Source organism: Jatropha curcas, chromosome 1 (assembly GCF_041381405.1).
Source record: "Jatropha curcas cultivar XTBG-Jc1 chromosome 1, XTBG_Jcur_1.0, whole genome shotgun sequence".
NCBI classification, from domain to species: Eukaryota; Viridiplantae; Streptophyta; class Magnoliopsida; order Malpighiales; family Euphorbiaceae; genus Jatropha; species Jatropha curcas.
Window position 1 is genome coordinate 25,689,699 of NC_143151.1, and position 14,623 is coordinate 25,704,321.

Below are 14,623 nucleotides of genomic sequence, written 5' to 3' on the forward strand. Positions count from 1 at the left end.
TTCTAGAAATGTTTTACATGTTCCAAACAAAATCACTTACTTTCTGCCCACAAATTCACAACTGGCAATTCATATTTCTTTCAATTTTGGACAACCCATTTTGTAATTAAGGCTGTGACAAAGAAAATATTGTTACAAGACTAGTGCGAGTATGGACTCTGTATTTCCATCAATCAAATCCTCTTCTAAGCAAACTTTTATTAGTGAAAGTCTTCCTTTTAAAGATTGGCATGCTCGATTAAATCATCGGCAAGCTAAAATAGTGTCTACCATAATAAAAATTTTTCAATTACAATGTTCGTCTTCATCATAAAAGTCTATCTCAAATGCTCTTTATTTATTATAATTTTTTTTGAAAGGAAACATTTATTATGAAATTAGCTACAATCCTTTCTCATATTTAAATCATAGAAATTTTAAGCCCTTAGAAATTATTTATTCTTATAGTTGGAGCCTAACTCTGACTCGTTTACTCTGGTCATCAATATTTTATAATTTTCACTCATCATTTTGCTTCTCACACTTCGATTTTTTTTTTTCTGAAAAATAAAAGTGGTGTGTTTCAAACATTTATTAATATCGGAACTTTTATTAACAGCTAATTTAATACACATATTAAACCTTTTCATTTTGATTATTTAGTGAATATTTCCTTCCGTCTCATATATATATATCTGGTTTTACTTTCACATAGATTAAGAAAAACTAGTTAATATAGTTAAACTATGTTTTTTGTTTAGCTTTTTCCAAAACTATCTCTTTACAATATTAAATGATTATATGTACAATTGAGAATAGAGATGTAAATTAAATAAGGGTACATTAAGAAATTACATAACAAATGACTTGTAAGTTTTGCTTCTTTTCCTAATTTGGGTTTATATATTCTTGATCTGCCTCCAACTAGCATCTTCCCTTGACTGACACGTGATATGCAGATATAGCTTACTCTAAATAGTGTAGTTTTTAATTTTTTTTCCCTCTTCTTATATACCAAAAATAAAAACTTTAATTAATTATATGTCTATTCATGTCAAGCAAATAAATTGTCATTTTCCTCTTTAAGTCCATAAAATAAAAATAAATTTCCATTCAAAACAAAACTATGTGTTAATCATTTTGCTTAATCATTATGGTTTTAGATGCTAAGATTTATACACTAGAAGAATTTATATTGTTATGTATGTAAATTCATCTAAAAAAGTTTTCCTTCTTAAGATCGATCATCATCACAAGGACTCTATCAATGAGTATTAAGATATATAGCTCGACACTCTATAATGCTCATGTATAGAGATATTTGTTGAGAACATTGTTGTTTTTTCTTTCTTTTTTTTTTCCTTTTTTTTTTTTTTTTTTTTGGATACTAAAGAAGGGACAGAACCTTAGGAAAAACAAGAAAAATAACTAAATAGAGACTACTCTAGACCATGAAATACCCCGATAATCCCATTTACAAGCATTCAGAACTTCCATGGGAGAAGTGAAAATCCTTCATCAGTCAGCAGCCATCACGGCCATATTGGCTAACCCATCTGCCACTCAGTTAGCCTCTCAAAAACAGTGACACAAGATAACCCGCAAATCACTGTCGAGAGCACCGTTGAAGTAGGTGGGTAATCCCATATTGGTTAAATACACACATTAAATGATATATAATGAGAAAAGTGAACCAATTAAAATGGTTAAATTATTTTGTATTAAAAATAAGCCAACTCATTATAAGCCAAAATATTAATACATTTCTAATTGAATTTGATTAATTTACTTCTGGGGCCCAGATTCTTAACATGGTATCAGAGCCTGGGACCTGAATCTATACGAGGGAAGTTCCCGTGTGGGTCGTACCCTGGTCGACCCGTGTTGGCCATTGTATGCTTGTCAAGTGGCCTAATTGCCACTTACACATTAAATGACATATAATGAGAATGATGAACCAACAAAAATGCTTACATTATTTTGTGGTAAAGGTAAATCAAATTCATTATAAACTCAAATATTAATACATTACTAATTGAATTTGATTAATTTGCTCCTCGGGCCTAGATTCTTAACATAGTATCAGAGTCTGGGACCCGAACTTGCATGAAAGAAGTTTCCTTGTGGATTGTACCCTGATCAACACGTGTTGGGCCATCGTATGCTTGTCAAGTGGCCTAATTCTCACTTACACATTAAATGACATATAATAAGAGGATAAACCAACCAAAATGACTTAGTCATTTTACTTTAAAGGTAAACCAAACTTATTATAAGCTCAAATATCAATAAATTACTAATTGAATTCGATTAATTTACTCGTATGAACCAAATTCTTAACAAGCACTTTACCCCTTAGACGAGCAGTAACAAGATTTGATACATGTGGTTAATATGATCAGAGAAAGATTATCCAAATAAAAGTTTGCTAAGTCATAATTCTTGGTTGGAAATAACAAGATACCATGACTCCTGGTTAGATTCTACCAAAGGTAATTATCCTCTTTCACCTAAGCAATGTAAGACAATAAATCAAATTTGAACGAAACGACGACCCTTTTGAGCCGTTCATAAATTCTGTATCTGAATTGTGAACAGGCAGTCTACGCCAAGTATTTTTTTACGCAAACTATGCAGAAAAGACGGGCAGTTTTAACGGCGAAGGCAAAAAGGGCGAAGCTGCACGTGTGCAACAATATGTCGTATAAATGTTTCATGTCGTTTCAATTATCTCCTCGTCCTTGTTTCATCATCGGCACATTTCTCTATACAAGGTTACAGCTAAACGCCGGAATCCCCTTCGTGTTCGTAGGTGAGCAAAGCGACAAAACAGAAATAAAAAAAAACCCATATATATCACATGGCCAAAGCCACACGACAGTCATCTCACGATTGAAAGACGCGTAGTAGCCTATTCATAATATCATGTCGCTAACGTACGACACATAATTCGTTGCTCTATTGGTTCTTGGCTACGGTATGGTAGGTACTAAGGATAACTATTTTATCATCTTCATTTATTTTTTCAATGCGAAAGATATGTCATTTTCTTTCTGTCTTTGTCAACACAAGGAGGAAGAAACAGAGAGTTGTATTATACAATTCCTACTTCTCCTTCTTCATGCGCTTTTTCAGCATCAATCTTCAAGCTTTTTCTCTATTGTATTGAGTAGTACTGTGTAAGTGCCTTTAACTCATCATCAGCATTACTTTCGTTTTCCCTTCTTGGAATCTTTTCCACATTGTCAATCAATCCCACGATGTTGCCCCCATTTTTTTAAGTTATTATTGAGATAGAATTTATGATGGAATAATTTTATAGTACTAGAAGGTTATCTGCTTCTCTAGGTATTGTCTGCTTTCACCGTTAGCATTACAAGGCTTTAGTCCTATTGGTTTTTTGTGATAGAATCATCAGAAATTACTAATTGCATTTTATTTTGGTTGGTTCACTCTTGAAATAGAACAATGACAGCATCTATGTCTATTTCCATCCCAATTTTGTTTTGGATTTTAAAAACAAATTCCTATGTTAATAGTTGCACTTCATTTTTATTTACAGAATGAACCAAACTAACAGTTCTTTAGTTCTTTTGGTTAATATGAACTTTCTTCTTCCTTTGGTAGTAGTATTGTTCAAGATGTACCAGCATAGTAAGAAACGTCCATTTTTGTTTCAAGTCAATTGTTTTCCTTTACTTATGTATGATATGTTTCTAATTTGATGTTTTCTTGGAAAAATCAGAACAATTCATTAACTGAACCAAATTCTGGAGAATGGTGGAGCCCAATAATGCTGAGTATGTTGTATTAGGAGAAGCATCTTCCCCAAGGTTAGATAAGTTCCGAAAGGTTTCAATCCTACCACTAGTTTTCTTGATCTTTTATGAAGTTTCTGGTGGGCCATTTGGTGTTGAAGATAGTGTTAAGGCAGCTGGACCTCTTTTAGCTCTTCTTGGCTTTTTGCTATTTCCATTCATATGGAGCATTCCAGAAGCTTTAATAACTGCAGAAATGGGCACTATGTTTCCTGAAAATGGAGGGTATGTAGTATGGATATCATCTGCTATGGGTCCTTATTGGGGGTTTCAACAAGGTTGGATGAAATGGTTAAGTGGAGTTATTGATAATGCATTATACCCAGTTTTGTTTCTAGATTACCTTAAATCTGCAATACCAGCATTAGAAAGTGGTTGGCTCAGGATAGTGTCAATTCTGGCTTTAACTATTATTTTAACTTACATGAACTACAGGGGTTTAACTATAGTTGGATGGGTTGCTATAATTTTAGGCGTGGTTTCCCTTCTTCCTTTTGTGGTTATGGGACTTGTTGCAATTCCTAAATTGGAGCCTTCAAGATGGGTTGTTGTAGATTCAGGTAATGTGGATTGGGCTTTGTATTTTAACACACTCTTTTGGAATCTGAATTATTGGGATTCAATTAGTACACTTGCTGGAGAAGTTGAAAATCCAAGTAAAACACTACCAAAAGCTCTTTTTTATGCAGTTATCTTGGTTATTTCAGGGTATTTTTTCCCTCTCTTGATTGGTACTGGAGCAGTTCCACTTAATCGCCAACAGTGGTCTGATGGGTATTTTTCAGATATTGCTAAAATTATAGGAGGTGTATGGTTAAGATTGTGGATTCAAGGAGCTTCTGCTTTGTCAAACATGGGGATGTTTATGGCAGAAATGAGCAGTGACTCTTTCCAGCTTTTGGGGATGGCAGAGCGCGGGATGCTTCCTGCATTTTTCGCTAAAAGGTCTCGCTATGGAACCCCAACAGCTGGAATCTTATTCTCTGCGTCTGGTGTGATTTTACTCTCATGGTTGACCTTTCAAGAGATTGTAGCAGCAGAAAACTTCTTATACTGTTTTGGAATGATAATGGAATTTATAGCATTTGTTAAACTGAGGATAGAAAACCCTCAAATTACTAGGCCTTATAAAATACCAGTTGGGACAGTTGGAGCAATCTTGATATGCATACCTCCAACTCTGCTAATTCTGGTGGTTCTAGCACTTGCTTCTCTCAAAGTGATAGCTATCAGCATCATCGCGGTAGTCTTAGGACTTGTGATGCAGCCTTGTTTAACTTATGCTGAAAGCAAGAGGTGGTTCAGGTTCTCTTATAACTCAGATCTTGCAAGCTTCCGTTCCACTTATCATTAGGGTAATATTTTCAGCATTTGAAATTGTTAAATCTTGCTTATCAGTGACATGACAAATGAATTTGAATATGAGAGCACAAAATCTTCATAACATGCTTGCTTCATTTCCTATTGAGTATTGATGCAATTTTTATTAAGCAATCCACTTGATCCCATTGTATAAGCATTATTCATATACTTGGCTTTTCTTGATGGTTTGCATATATCTTTTTTTATATAATATGAGGAGATCGGTTACCAATTTTTATTAGCACATGGAAAATATTTTGGCCTTGCAGCTCTAAGGCCTCCCTTATTAGAGAGTATTACTTCCTTCAATGGCAATCCTTTTTTTTTTTTTTTTCCTTTCTTATTTGATAAGTTTATGATATTGATATGCTTACGAGTATAGCCTAGTGATTGGTACATGACTATATATACAGCTTATCACTCTAATGAAACGTAACAGATTATTTACAATAGATGCTTGTGAAACCAGCATGCATTTGGATTTGAATTTTGAATTTCAAGTATAAAAATTACGAAAAATACATTATCAAATATCAAATAACTAATCTTGATGGACTCTATTCAGAAGCAACTAAAATTATGATGTTTTGTCAACCTGGTTGAATGGACAAGCTCCAAATATATTATTCGAAGTCGTTGAATCGTGACGTAGAATATTAAGGAGATGTTTGAATAGAGGTAAAATATAGAAGGAAAGAAAATAACTGAAGAAAATAAAAAGAGAGTTTTTAGATTTATATATCTATATAAATATGATAGTTGAACTATGTTTTCTCATGTGCCATGACTTTAGAACATTAATTTAATAAACATGCTAATGTAGTATTATGTTTGACTTGAAGCATGTTTTCTTACGTGGCACAAGTTTAGAACATTAATTTAACAAGTATGTTGATATGGTATTATATTTATATTTACCTACACCGGATCTATAACTCCACTGATTGATCAAATTTGCAGTATTATTGTAAAATATTAGTACCTTTGATTGGGGATACATGTGTGACAATAAGTTTGATGTTTCATATGTAAGCTTCATAAATTATGAACAAAAATGTAAATAAATAGACATATATCAGTTTTGTGAACATGATATGAAATTTGCGCTCAACTGTCCATTTTCATATCATGTGTAATTTTTTCGTTCCATTTTACTTTCCATCAATCAAAACCGGAGCAAGAATATGAATATCCAATTAGCTGTACGAGATGATAGCTCTCCCTTATTTGTATAATTTTAATCATCATCTTTTTTTTATGAGAGTTGGCGAAGGCACATGTATCCTAGGGATGTGCATGCATCGGAACTGGCGTAATTTTCGTTTCATTCTAAAACACCGTAACATAAAAATTTGAGTTTTTTTCCTCGAATAGATATACAGTCTCATTCCATTTTTTTAGTTATCTCATCACATTTTTTGAATTGAGAATTCGGATTTATGAAATATGATGGAATGTATTAAGTCGAGCATAGATTTAATTACTAAATTATTGTTTTCGCCAAAAAAAAAAGATAAAATTATTTTACTCGTCAATTACAATAAAACAAAAATTCATCAACACAAATTTGAGTTAAAAAAAAAATAAGGGCTTGTTTGATTTAGATGTTCATAGATGATAATAGTTGGTGATTGGTGTTTGATACCAATTAGTTGATTAATATTAATATTTAATTAAATTTATATAGAGGTTGCTGTTAAAAAATAAAAAAACTATATATATATATATTTATTTATTTATTTATTTCTCTATACTTTTTTATTTCAAAACTAATTTTTTTTAATGCATTATGATTTATAGAGTATTCTTTTAAAGTGATTATTATCTTTTATTTTAATGTATTATACAAATAAAAAAAATTAACTAATTTTTAAATAATATTTATTAAAAAATTATCATAAAAGATTTTAATTTGAAAATTTTTATTAATAGTTATTTTTTATAAGATTAATAGTATCCAAATAAAATAATATTCAAATCAACCATCAAATCATATGAAAAAGCTCCAAAATATAACTAATGCAATTAACAGTTATTTGGAATTTCTATCAGTGCTAATTAAAAAAGCTTACCAAATATTTACAATCTAGCTGTTGATACGAATCAACCATCAGCTACATGAATCAGTTAAACTAGACACTCTTTAAATAATTAATTCAATTATGATGATCTACTAAGAGCATTAAATATAATAAAATAAAATAAAATAATTCAAAAACTATATATAATTTAACTTTATATATATTATACGAACTTTAACTCATTATTATTTTATTACTTTTGCCTTTAAGCTAATTTAAATTGGATACTTACTTGATTTAATCTTGAATATCATTTAAAAATAAACTATGATAGAATTAAATATAATTAATAATCCAATGATTAAATTAGACAATTAATGTTTTCCCTTTTGTTGATTAACTTTTTATTTTTTCTAATAGAAAAGTATTATTCAAAAAGATTTACTTAACACATCTGGTAAAATAATAGAAGAAAAATCTATATAATTGATTCTTTTTATACTTAAAAAATGCATAATATTTCTTTTTATAGTATTGTTACCTTAATTAACAAGTAATAGGTGTTATAAAAGAAATTAAAACTAAAAAGGATAAAATGATTTTCATGGACATGATTTGAAATTCATAAAAACAAAGAAACATCTAGAATCTCAAAGAAAAAATAAACGAAAATATCGAATTTCTGAGATGGAATAAGACAGAATTCGGACCGGTATAAATCAATTTTAATCAAATAACTAATGCTTTCCATAATTACTTTTATGATAGAATTCAAGACAAAACTATTAAATTAATATCGGATTTTTGTTTGAACCGCTTCCTGAAATGGGTCGGGAGTTTGAACGGATTTCGGAAATGGGTTGGGATTTCTGCAGTCGCAATTGGACACCCTTAATGTATTCATCGCATTGCATTAGATTTAAGTTTAATAATGGAATAATCTTTTTGCATCTACTTTCATATGAGCTGCGCCAAGCTGTCCATTCCACCAACTCATTACAATACACGTTAGGGGCATAAACACATGGCAATCACCCAAATGATCAACAAGAACAAAGAAAAATCCCTTAACTATCTTGATGTCGTTTTGCTTGTCAACTTTATTGTTTCTGTGCAAAATTCTATGTTCCATCATCGGTTTTTACAAGTAATCTCTCCTTGTCTATGAATCATCTCTGTCGTTTTTTGCCTTTCTCGAATAATATTGCAACAAGAAATGAAGATAAAGAAGATAGCTTGAAAACATTGTCTTTTTCTTTCTTTCTTCTTTCCTTTCTTTCTGCTGCAGTTACAGAAAATTTAAAAAAAAAAACCCAGAATTCTTTTAATCTGATGGAAACTAATATTAAGCAAACGAAAGCAAAGAGATAAGCAAGCTCTTGTATATAGTAGAAAATGATGAAGAAATGTTTACAAAACTCTCCAAAGTCCTCTCCAAAAGCCTCTCCAAGTAGAAAATCTACTACTCTGCAACACTTGCTCGATTTAGATTCAAAAAATATCAGTATGATTCCTTCTTCTAGTCCAAGAAAGATGAGACAATCTTCCTTAGACTCTGAAAATGAGGGAATTCTATCGATAATATCTAACTGTTCTATCGTTTTTAACTTCACCGATCCCTTAGAGTCTCCTTCTCAACAGGATTTAAAAAGAAACAAACTAATTCAACTTCTTGGTATAGTAAAATCCCCTAATCCATTTCCTGAGAAAGTCCTGCCCTCTCTTGTTTCTATGATAGCAGTAAACCTTTTCCGGCCTTTACCTCCATCTTGTACTTATAATACTATAACCTCAGCAGACTTGTTACCTGATGACGAAGATTTTGCTTCTACTCTTTCACCCACTTGGCAACATCTGCAAATTGTTTATGACATTCTTCTTAGACTAGTTCTTAACATTGATCCCAAGGTTCTTCGCGAACTTATCAATCAATCATTTCTTCTTAACCTTCTTTCTCTTTTCCAATCTGATGATCCTCGCGAACGCGAGATTCTGAAGAATGTTTTTCACCGGATATACTTGAGATTCACCTTCCATCGTTCATTCATGAGAAAGTCAATGAATCAAGTGTTCTTGCATTATGCTTTCGAGACCGAGAAGCACAATGGGATTGCTGAGTTGCTTGAGATATGGGGAAGTATTATAAATGGATTTACAGTGCCATTAAAAGAAGAACATAAGCTTTTTCTGATGAGAGTGCTCATTCCTTTGCATAAGACGAAAGGGGTGCAATTTTACCATAGACAGTTATCATATTGTGTTAATCAATTTGTGCAGAAAGAGCCAATGTTAGGTGGGATCGTTGTTAGAGGGTTGTTAAGGTATTGGCCTATCACTAATTGGCAAAAGGAAATTTTGCTTATAGGTGAATTGGAGGAGTTAGTGGATAATATTGATCCTGGTCATTATAGAAAGCTGGCTTTGCCTATTTCTACCCGAATTACAAGATGCTTGAACAGTTGGAACTCTCAGGTAGTTAAGCCTAATCCTTCTCTTTAATTATCATGTAAGTGCTCTCATTTTCTATCTTTTGTTTTCTGTTAAAGGAATTATGTGTTTATTATTCATAGGGTTGAGCAATAATCATATATAATTGAAACTGAATAGGATCGGTTTGATGTTTGAAAAATTCAATTGTAATTCGGTTTTTACAAAAACAAAACCAATCGTTTTGATTTTTGCATACTGCTTAACTAAGTTTATTTTACATCAAAAATAATTAAAATATATCAGTACGTATGAAATCGAACTAATTCAATTTGGTACAGTTTAACTTTATATGTTATTTAGTTGGTTTAATTTTTATCTAGAAAATTTTGATTAGGCTGAATCAGTTTGATTTGATTAACCGAATCTTATTGCTTACCTTATTTTATCTTTTGTAGAGTATACAATAACAAGTATGAGTTGATTTATCTATTAGTCTTAGAATTATTTTTATCATTTATAGAGAAATTAATTGGTATATTATTAGTATAAATTTTACAGATTTTGATTGTATATATATGTATGTATATAAAAATGGACTAATGAAAACTTGGCTCACTTAATTCTGATAAATAAATAAATATATCAAATTTATCTTTAAATAAATTACAAAATTTACATTCCTATTGGTTAAAAAATTGAAAAATCAATTTACCCATAAGGGTAGTTTAAGCCTAAAGCACTATTGAGTTTAGCTACAAAGTCACGGATTTGGTTCAGTGGCGGCACTAAGGATGGCAAGCGGTAGCGGCTGCCCCCTAATTTTTTTTTTTTTTTTTTTTTGAAATTTATCTTATAAATATATAAAATTTTACATTTTACTTATAAAAGTGATTTTTTTTCTTTTTTGACATCGCTTCCTCTAAATATAAAAATTTTCTTTCGCCCCCTCTAATTATTTTTTCTAGTTCCTCCACAGTTTATAGATATGGCAATCTGAAATAAGACTAGTCTCATGTTTAAAACCTAAAACCTAATAACCAATTATGGAGTGTTATTGAAATGGCCTGAATCAAGTTTAATAAAAATAGTGATTTAAGATACGCATGGCTTGAATCTTGATAATATATATTACTGGAAACTTGATGGTCAGGTTGCAGAACGTGCATTATACATATGGAACAATGAACAGTTGGTGAAATTGGTATCATCAGCAATAGAAGAAGTGTTACCTGTGGTGGTTGAAGGGATGGAGAAGAACCTGAAATGTCACTGGAGCGACAGTGTCAAGCAATTGACAGAAGATGTTAAAGCAATGCTTCAGGAAATGTATCCATCTTTATATGAAAACTCTGTGCAGGAAATTGAACAAAGACAGTTCTTGGCTCGCCAACGAGAACTGAAGAGGAAGGAAACATGGGAAAGAATAGAATTGGAAGCAGCCAAGAATCACTTCCTCCAGCCGCACCACTTGTTATGTCTTTCTCATTGATAAGCATTTATGTATGTATATAAATCGAACTAAACTCTGCTTTGTGGCAACTACAAAATATAATTCTTTTTTTGTTAGTAAAATAAAAATAAAATCACTATGCAAAAATTGGTTGTTATTAAATGAAAAATATTTAAAATACTATTAAGATTTTATTTAAGTAATCAAAATAGAAGTTTGGGTAACCGAAATTTCGATAAAATTTCAATGAACTTTATTGACAACGGAAAATGTAGAACACTTGTTTTGTAAATTCCCAACTGAAATGATTAACTGTTTCCCTCCATAATAAAAATAAAAATAAAAATATCAAAACTCTGTATAAATAATTTCATCTTTGCATCACTCGAAAAAATTGTATCTCAAAGCATGTTATTTTTGTCATAATCCCAAATTTTAGGCTTTGAAATTATTATTATCATTTTTTTTTTTTTTGAGAATGAGGCTTTGAAATTATTTATATACCTAACAAAAAACAATTCTAAAAATATTGAGGGTTTCTAAAAAAAATCATGATTTTTCGAAAATAAAGATTCAAAAGAAAAGGCAAAATGAAAAAAATAAAATAAAATAGCTCTAACGAAAATCAGTATGTGTAAAATAATAATAATAATAATCTTTCTTGAATTCATCTGGAAGCGCCGAAATAGCTCAAAAACGCACCAGAGCAGGACAGTGTGGTAGGAGAGACCTCAAAGCTCCACCCATACCCATCTTCAACAAATCCAAGGTATGAACCGCTCTGACACAACTCAATTATATCTCCTTTTGTTTCTCTTCTTCTTCTTCTTCTCCTTCTTCTTCGTTCAATCCCATAAAAATTGATTCGTTTAAGAAAAAAATCTCATGCTTTTATCATTAAAGCTGTGAAAAATTTTCAATTTTTATGAAAACCCACATCTTGAATCTCATATTAAATCGATTCACATCACTTCGTACATGAGTTGCTAATTTCTATATGACAGTGATACGGAACAAACATAACAATATTTTGATTTTATTACCAATTTCAATTGTAATCATTATGAAATCAAATCTTATGATGATGAAAAAGACAAAGCAAGTTTTGTTTTAACTTCAATTAGGTATGCATTCTTATTATTATTAGTAACCGTATTTTCATTGTACAAAAATTTCGCAAGACAAAGTGCTGTGTTAAAACCCTTTTTTAAGTACTTCAGCAAATCACCACTTATGGAGACTGGTTTTCATTATAAAACAATACATATTTACTATGCTTTGTTTTGGGATTCTATAACTTATGGTGATAAGTATTTTGACGGTGTAGTGGATGAAAATTGAAGAACAGCCAACATTAGTACTACTATGAGTGCTGCTGTTTGTGGGTTTACCAGAAGATTTCCAGGTTTTTCTCTCCTGCTTTTTCAAGATTATCACACTCTATATGTTTTGTGACTGTTGTTTTACTCCTAGAAATGTGGCATTGGAATTGTATTCTAAAAAAGGAATCCAGTTAATTTAGGTGAAACTGAAATCAATTTTTGTAGTGTATTTTTTGAAATTGTAACCTTACAAACATAATGATGTTACTTAAGGCTTGTGCAATCTGTTCTTACTTTAAATGGATTACTCTTTTTGCCCATAGGCTTGGTTCCTCCTGGCCCTTATAATCAACCTTTTAGGATTCAAAGACACAAGGAAGGCAAATTTAACGATGGCTATGCCATTCAGCTACCTAAAATGGTGAATTTCTTTTCACTTCCTGGTACAATTGCTTTCTTTTTAATGAAAATTATGAACTTAGTTGCCAGGTGGATGCTAGTTGTTGATCATTGAATTTTTATTCTAACAGATTCCTAGAGGACAAATTCAATATTTTCCTTCAAAGCATTCTAGGAACAAGCATGTTTTATCCATAGGAAGGGATGATTATCAGTTGAACTACAACGATGACTTGCCTCAAGAACCTTTTCTGCTGACTCTTATTAAGGAAGCAATATGGTATTCTTATATATATTTGCGCACACACACACACACACACACAAACAAAATATACGCCATACTTTAATGAAGTTAACTTGTCATAGTTTTTTTCTGCTTTTTGACAGAATTATGAACTTGATGTAATTTTTTGTGTAGATTAAGAATGCAAGCACTCATGGAATAATTGGTTTTAATATTTTCTCCAGGGCTACGAAATCATTATTTTTATTTCTGGTTGAGCAGCCGAGTCAGCTGAAGTATATAGAATGGCCAAGCTTCCAAAGCACTGTATGTAACATAAAATTCTTCTGTGACTTTGAAGTTTTAACATTGTAATTCATGTGGAAAAAGCTGATTGAGACCTCCAAAATATTTTTTAATGCGATTATACTGTAATTTTCCAAAACCAAATGATTAAATTTATGGTACTATTCTAATCATACTTAAATTTTGTTCAAAGCCATTGCAATTTTGAGAATCTTAGATTTTTTCATTGATATTATGCAGCTGAAGACCGCAACCCTCACTCTTGTAATTGTGGCACTGCTTATTGTCGCGCTATCATCAGTTGACTCTATCCTATGCTATTTGTTGGCTTTGCTTCTAAGGAGGAGTGCTTGATAGAAGACAAACACTTGTTTTTCATATATGTTTTTGCAGGTACTTACAAAGCCTATTTCCCTCCTTAGCACATGTTAGCAAAAAATTTTATATTGGAAAAAATATGTAAACTGAATGAGAGAAAAGAGATAGCTTTTGTATATAATTGGGGATTATATGATGTAGGTTGTCTTAATTGGCAAATATGAATTATATGGCTTCTTTTTTTACTTTTTAATTTGCAATGAACTGCATATCTATGCAAGTGGCAAAATAACATTCTGTGATATTGATTTGAGAATTGGTATTTAATTTGCTGTGTTCAACTCCATGTCTATTTGCCTGATGGAGTCAAGATGGGAGAATCTTCCCATGTCTTCCTGTCCTGAGGTGGATTAACCAGACTTAATAAACTTGGCATGTTTTTGCAATTGTACCTTGATTTGCAAACTTGTTTGCAATTACATTTAACTGATCAAGATTCAGTCTGAGATAATGATATTTAGCTCTGGTTATAAACAAAAAAATTAATCTTTTTTTTTTTTTTTTCTTTTAATCTCTGTTTTTTTGGTTCCACACACCCACACCCACCACCTATGACCTGCCCCTCTCTCCTCTCCCTCTCCATGGAGAAAATATGGTTTTCAAAGGTGAAGGAATTGAGTGGAAAGAAACATTAGTTGGAATTAGGAGAGGCATGTTTTGAGGTTGATGCATAATAAAAAGAAACTGAAGCAATAGCAGAGGCATAAAAGCCAAATTTGCAAAAGCAAACAAATAAATAATCTAAAGGGAAGCTTGTGAAATTGATTTTCGTTGTGTCCTACATAAATTGTGATGGTAGAGGATGATGAAGAGCTGTACATATAGTGTTTGTTGGAAGTCCTGCATGGGTTTTGGCTTTTAGCAATTAGGATTGGTAAATGATTTTTAAAGCCAAAAGCTAAAAATAACAACTCTCTTTCTATAAAATATTTGAT

General features: G+C 31.3%; 3 protein-coding genes across 8 annotated transcripts; all 3 read left to right on the plus strand.

Annotated features, from left to right (window-relative positions):
• Nucleotides 1–2,735: 2,735 nt before the first annotated feature.
• LOC105638509 (putative polyamine transporter At1g31830) lies at nt 2,736–5,241 on the plus strand. Of its 6 annotated transcripts, XM_037639893.2 has the most exons (4): nt 3,002–3,158; nt 3,725–3,812; nt 4,233–4,357; nt 4,505–5,241. In XM_037639893.2, exons 2-4 carry the CDS (start codon nt 3,757–3,759, stop codon nt 5,149–5,151), a joined length of 828 nt encoding a protein of 275 aa, XP_037495821.1. In that variant the 5' UTR covers nt 3,002–3,158; nt 3,725–3,756; the 3' UTR covers nt 5,152–5,241. The 6 variants fall into 6 exon arrangements, with proteins under 6 accessions (XP_089582194.1, XP_037495820.1, XP_020536725.1 ...); XM_089726068.1 differs by adding an exon at nt 2,736–2,961 and having other exon boundaries at nt 3,052–3,158; nt 3,725–5,241; XM_012222329.4 differs by having other exon boundaries at nt 3,725–4,357.
• Nucleotides 5,242–8,495: 3,254 nt separating this feature from the next.
• LOC105638524 (serine/threonine protein phosphatase 2A 57 kDa regulatory subunit B' beta isoform) lies at nt 8,496–11,140 on the plus strand. Its single transcript, XM_012222346.4, has 2 exons — nt 8,496–9,652; nt 10,761–11,140. The coding sequence occupies exons 1-2, from the start codon at nt 8,576–8,578 to the stop codon at nt 11,097–11,099; spliced, it is 1,416 nt and encodes a 471-aa protein (XP_012077736.1). The 5' UTR covers nt 8,496–8,575; the 3' UTR covers nt 11,100–11,140.
• Nucleotides 11,141–11,674: 534 nt separating this feature from the next.
• Nucleotides 11,675–13,930, plus strand: LOC105638510 (uncharacterized). Its single transcript, XM_012222330.4, has 6 exons — nt 11,675–11,829; nt 12,388–12,465; nt 12,706–12,803; nt 12,913–13,061; nt 13,250–13,331; nt 13,551–13,930. The coding sequence occupies exons 2-6, from the start codon at nt 12,426–12,428 to the stop codon at nt 13,662–13,664; spliced, it is 483 nt and encodes a 160-aa protein (XP_012077720.1). The 5' UTR covers nt 11,675–11,829; nt 12,388–12,425; the 3' UTR covers nt 13,665–13,930.
• The last annotated feature ends 693 nt before the right edge of the window (nt 13,931–14,623 follow it).

Coding starts and splice junctions, on each gene's coding strand:
- LOC105638509 (XM_037639892.2), top strand. CDS start 3,757: ATGGTGGAGCCCAATAATGCTGAGTATGTTGTATTAGGAGAAGCATCT.
- LOC105638524 (XM_012222346.4), top strand. CDS start 8,576: ATGATGAAGAAATGTTTACAAAACTCTCCAAAGTCCTCTCCAAAAGCC. Junction 9,653..10,760: donor TGAACAGTTGGAACTCTCAG/GTAGTTAAGCCT, acceptor CTTGATGGTCAG/GTTGCAGAACGTGCATTATA.
- LOC105638510 (XM_012222330.4), top strand. CDS start 12,426: ATGAGTGCTGCTGTTTGTGGGTTTACCAGAAGATTTCCAG. Junction 12,804..12,912: donor CCATTCAGCTACCTAAAATG/GTGAATTTCTTT, acceptor TTATTCTAACAG/ATTCCTAGAGGACAAATTCA. Junction 13,062..13,249: donor CTTATTAAGGAAGCAATATG/GTATTCTTATAT, acceptor TATTTTCTCCAG/GGCTACGAAATCATTATTTT.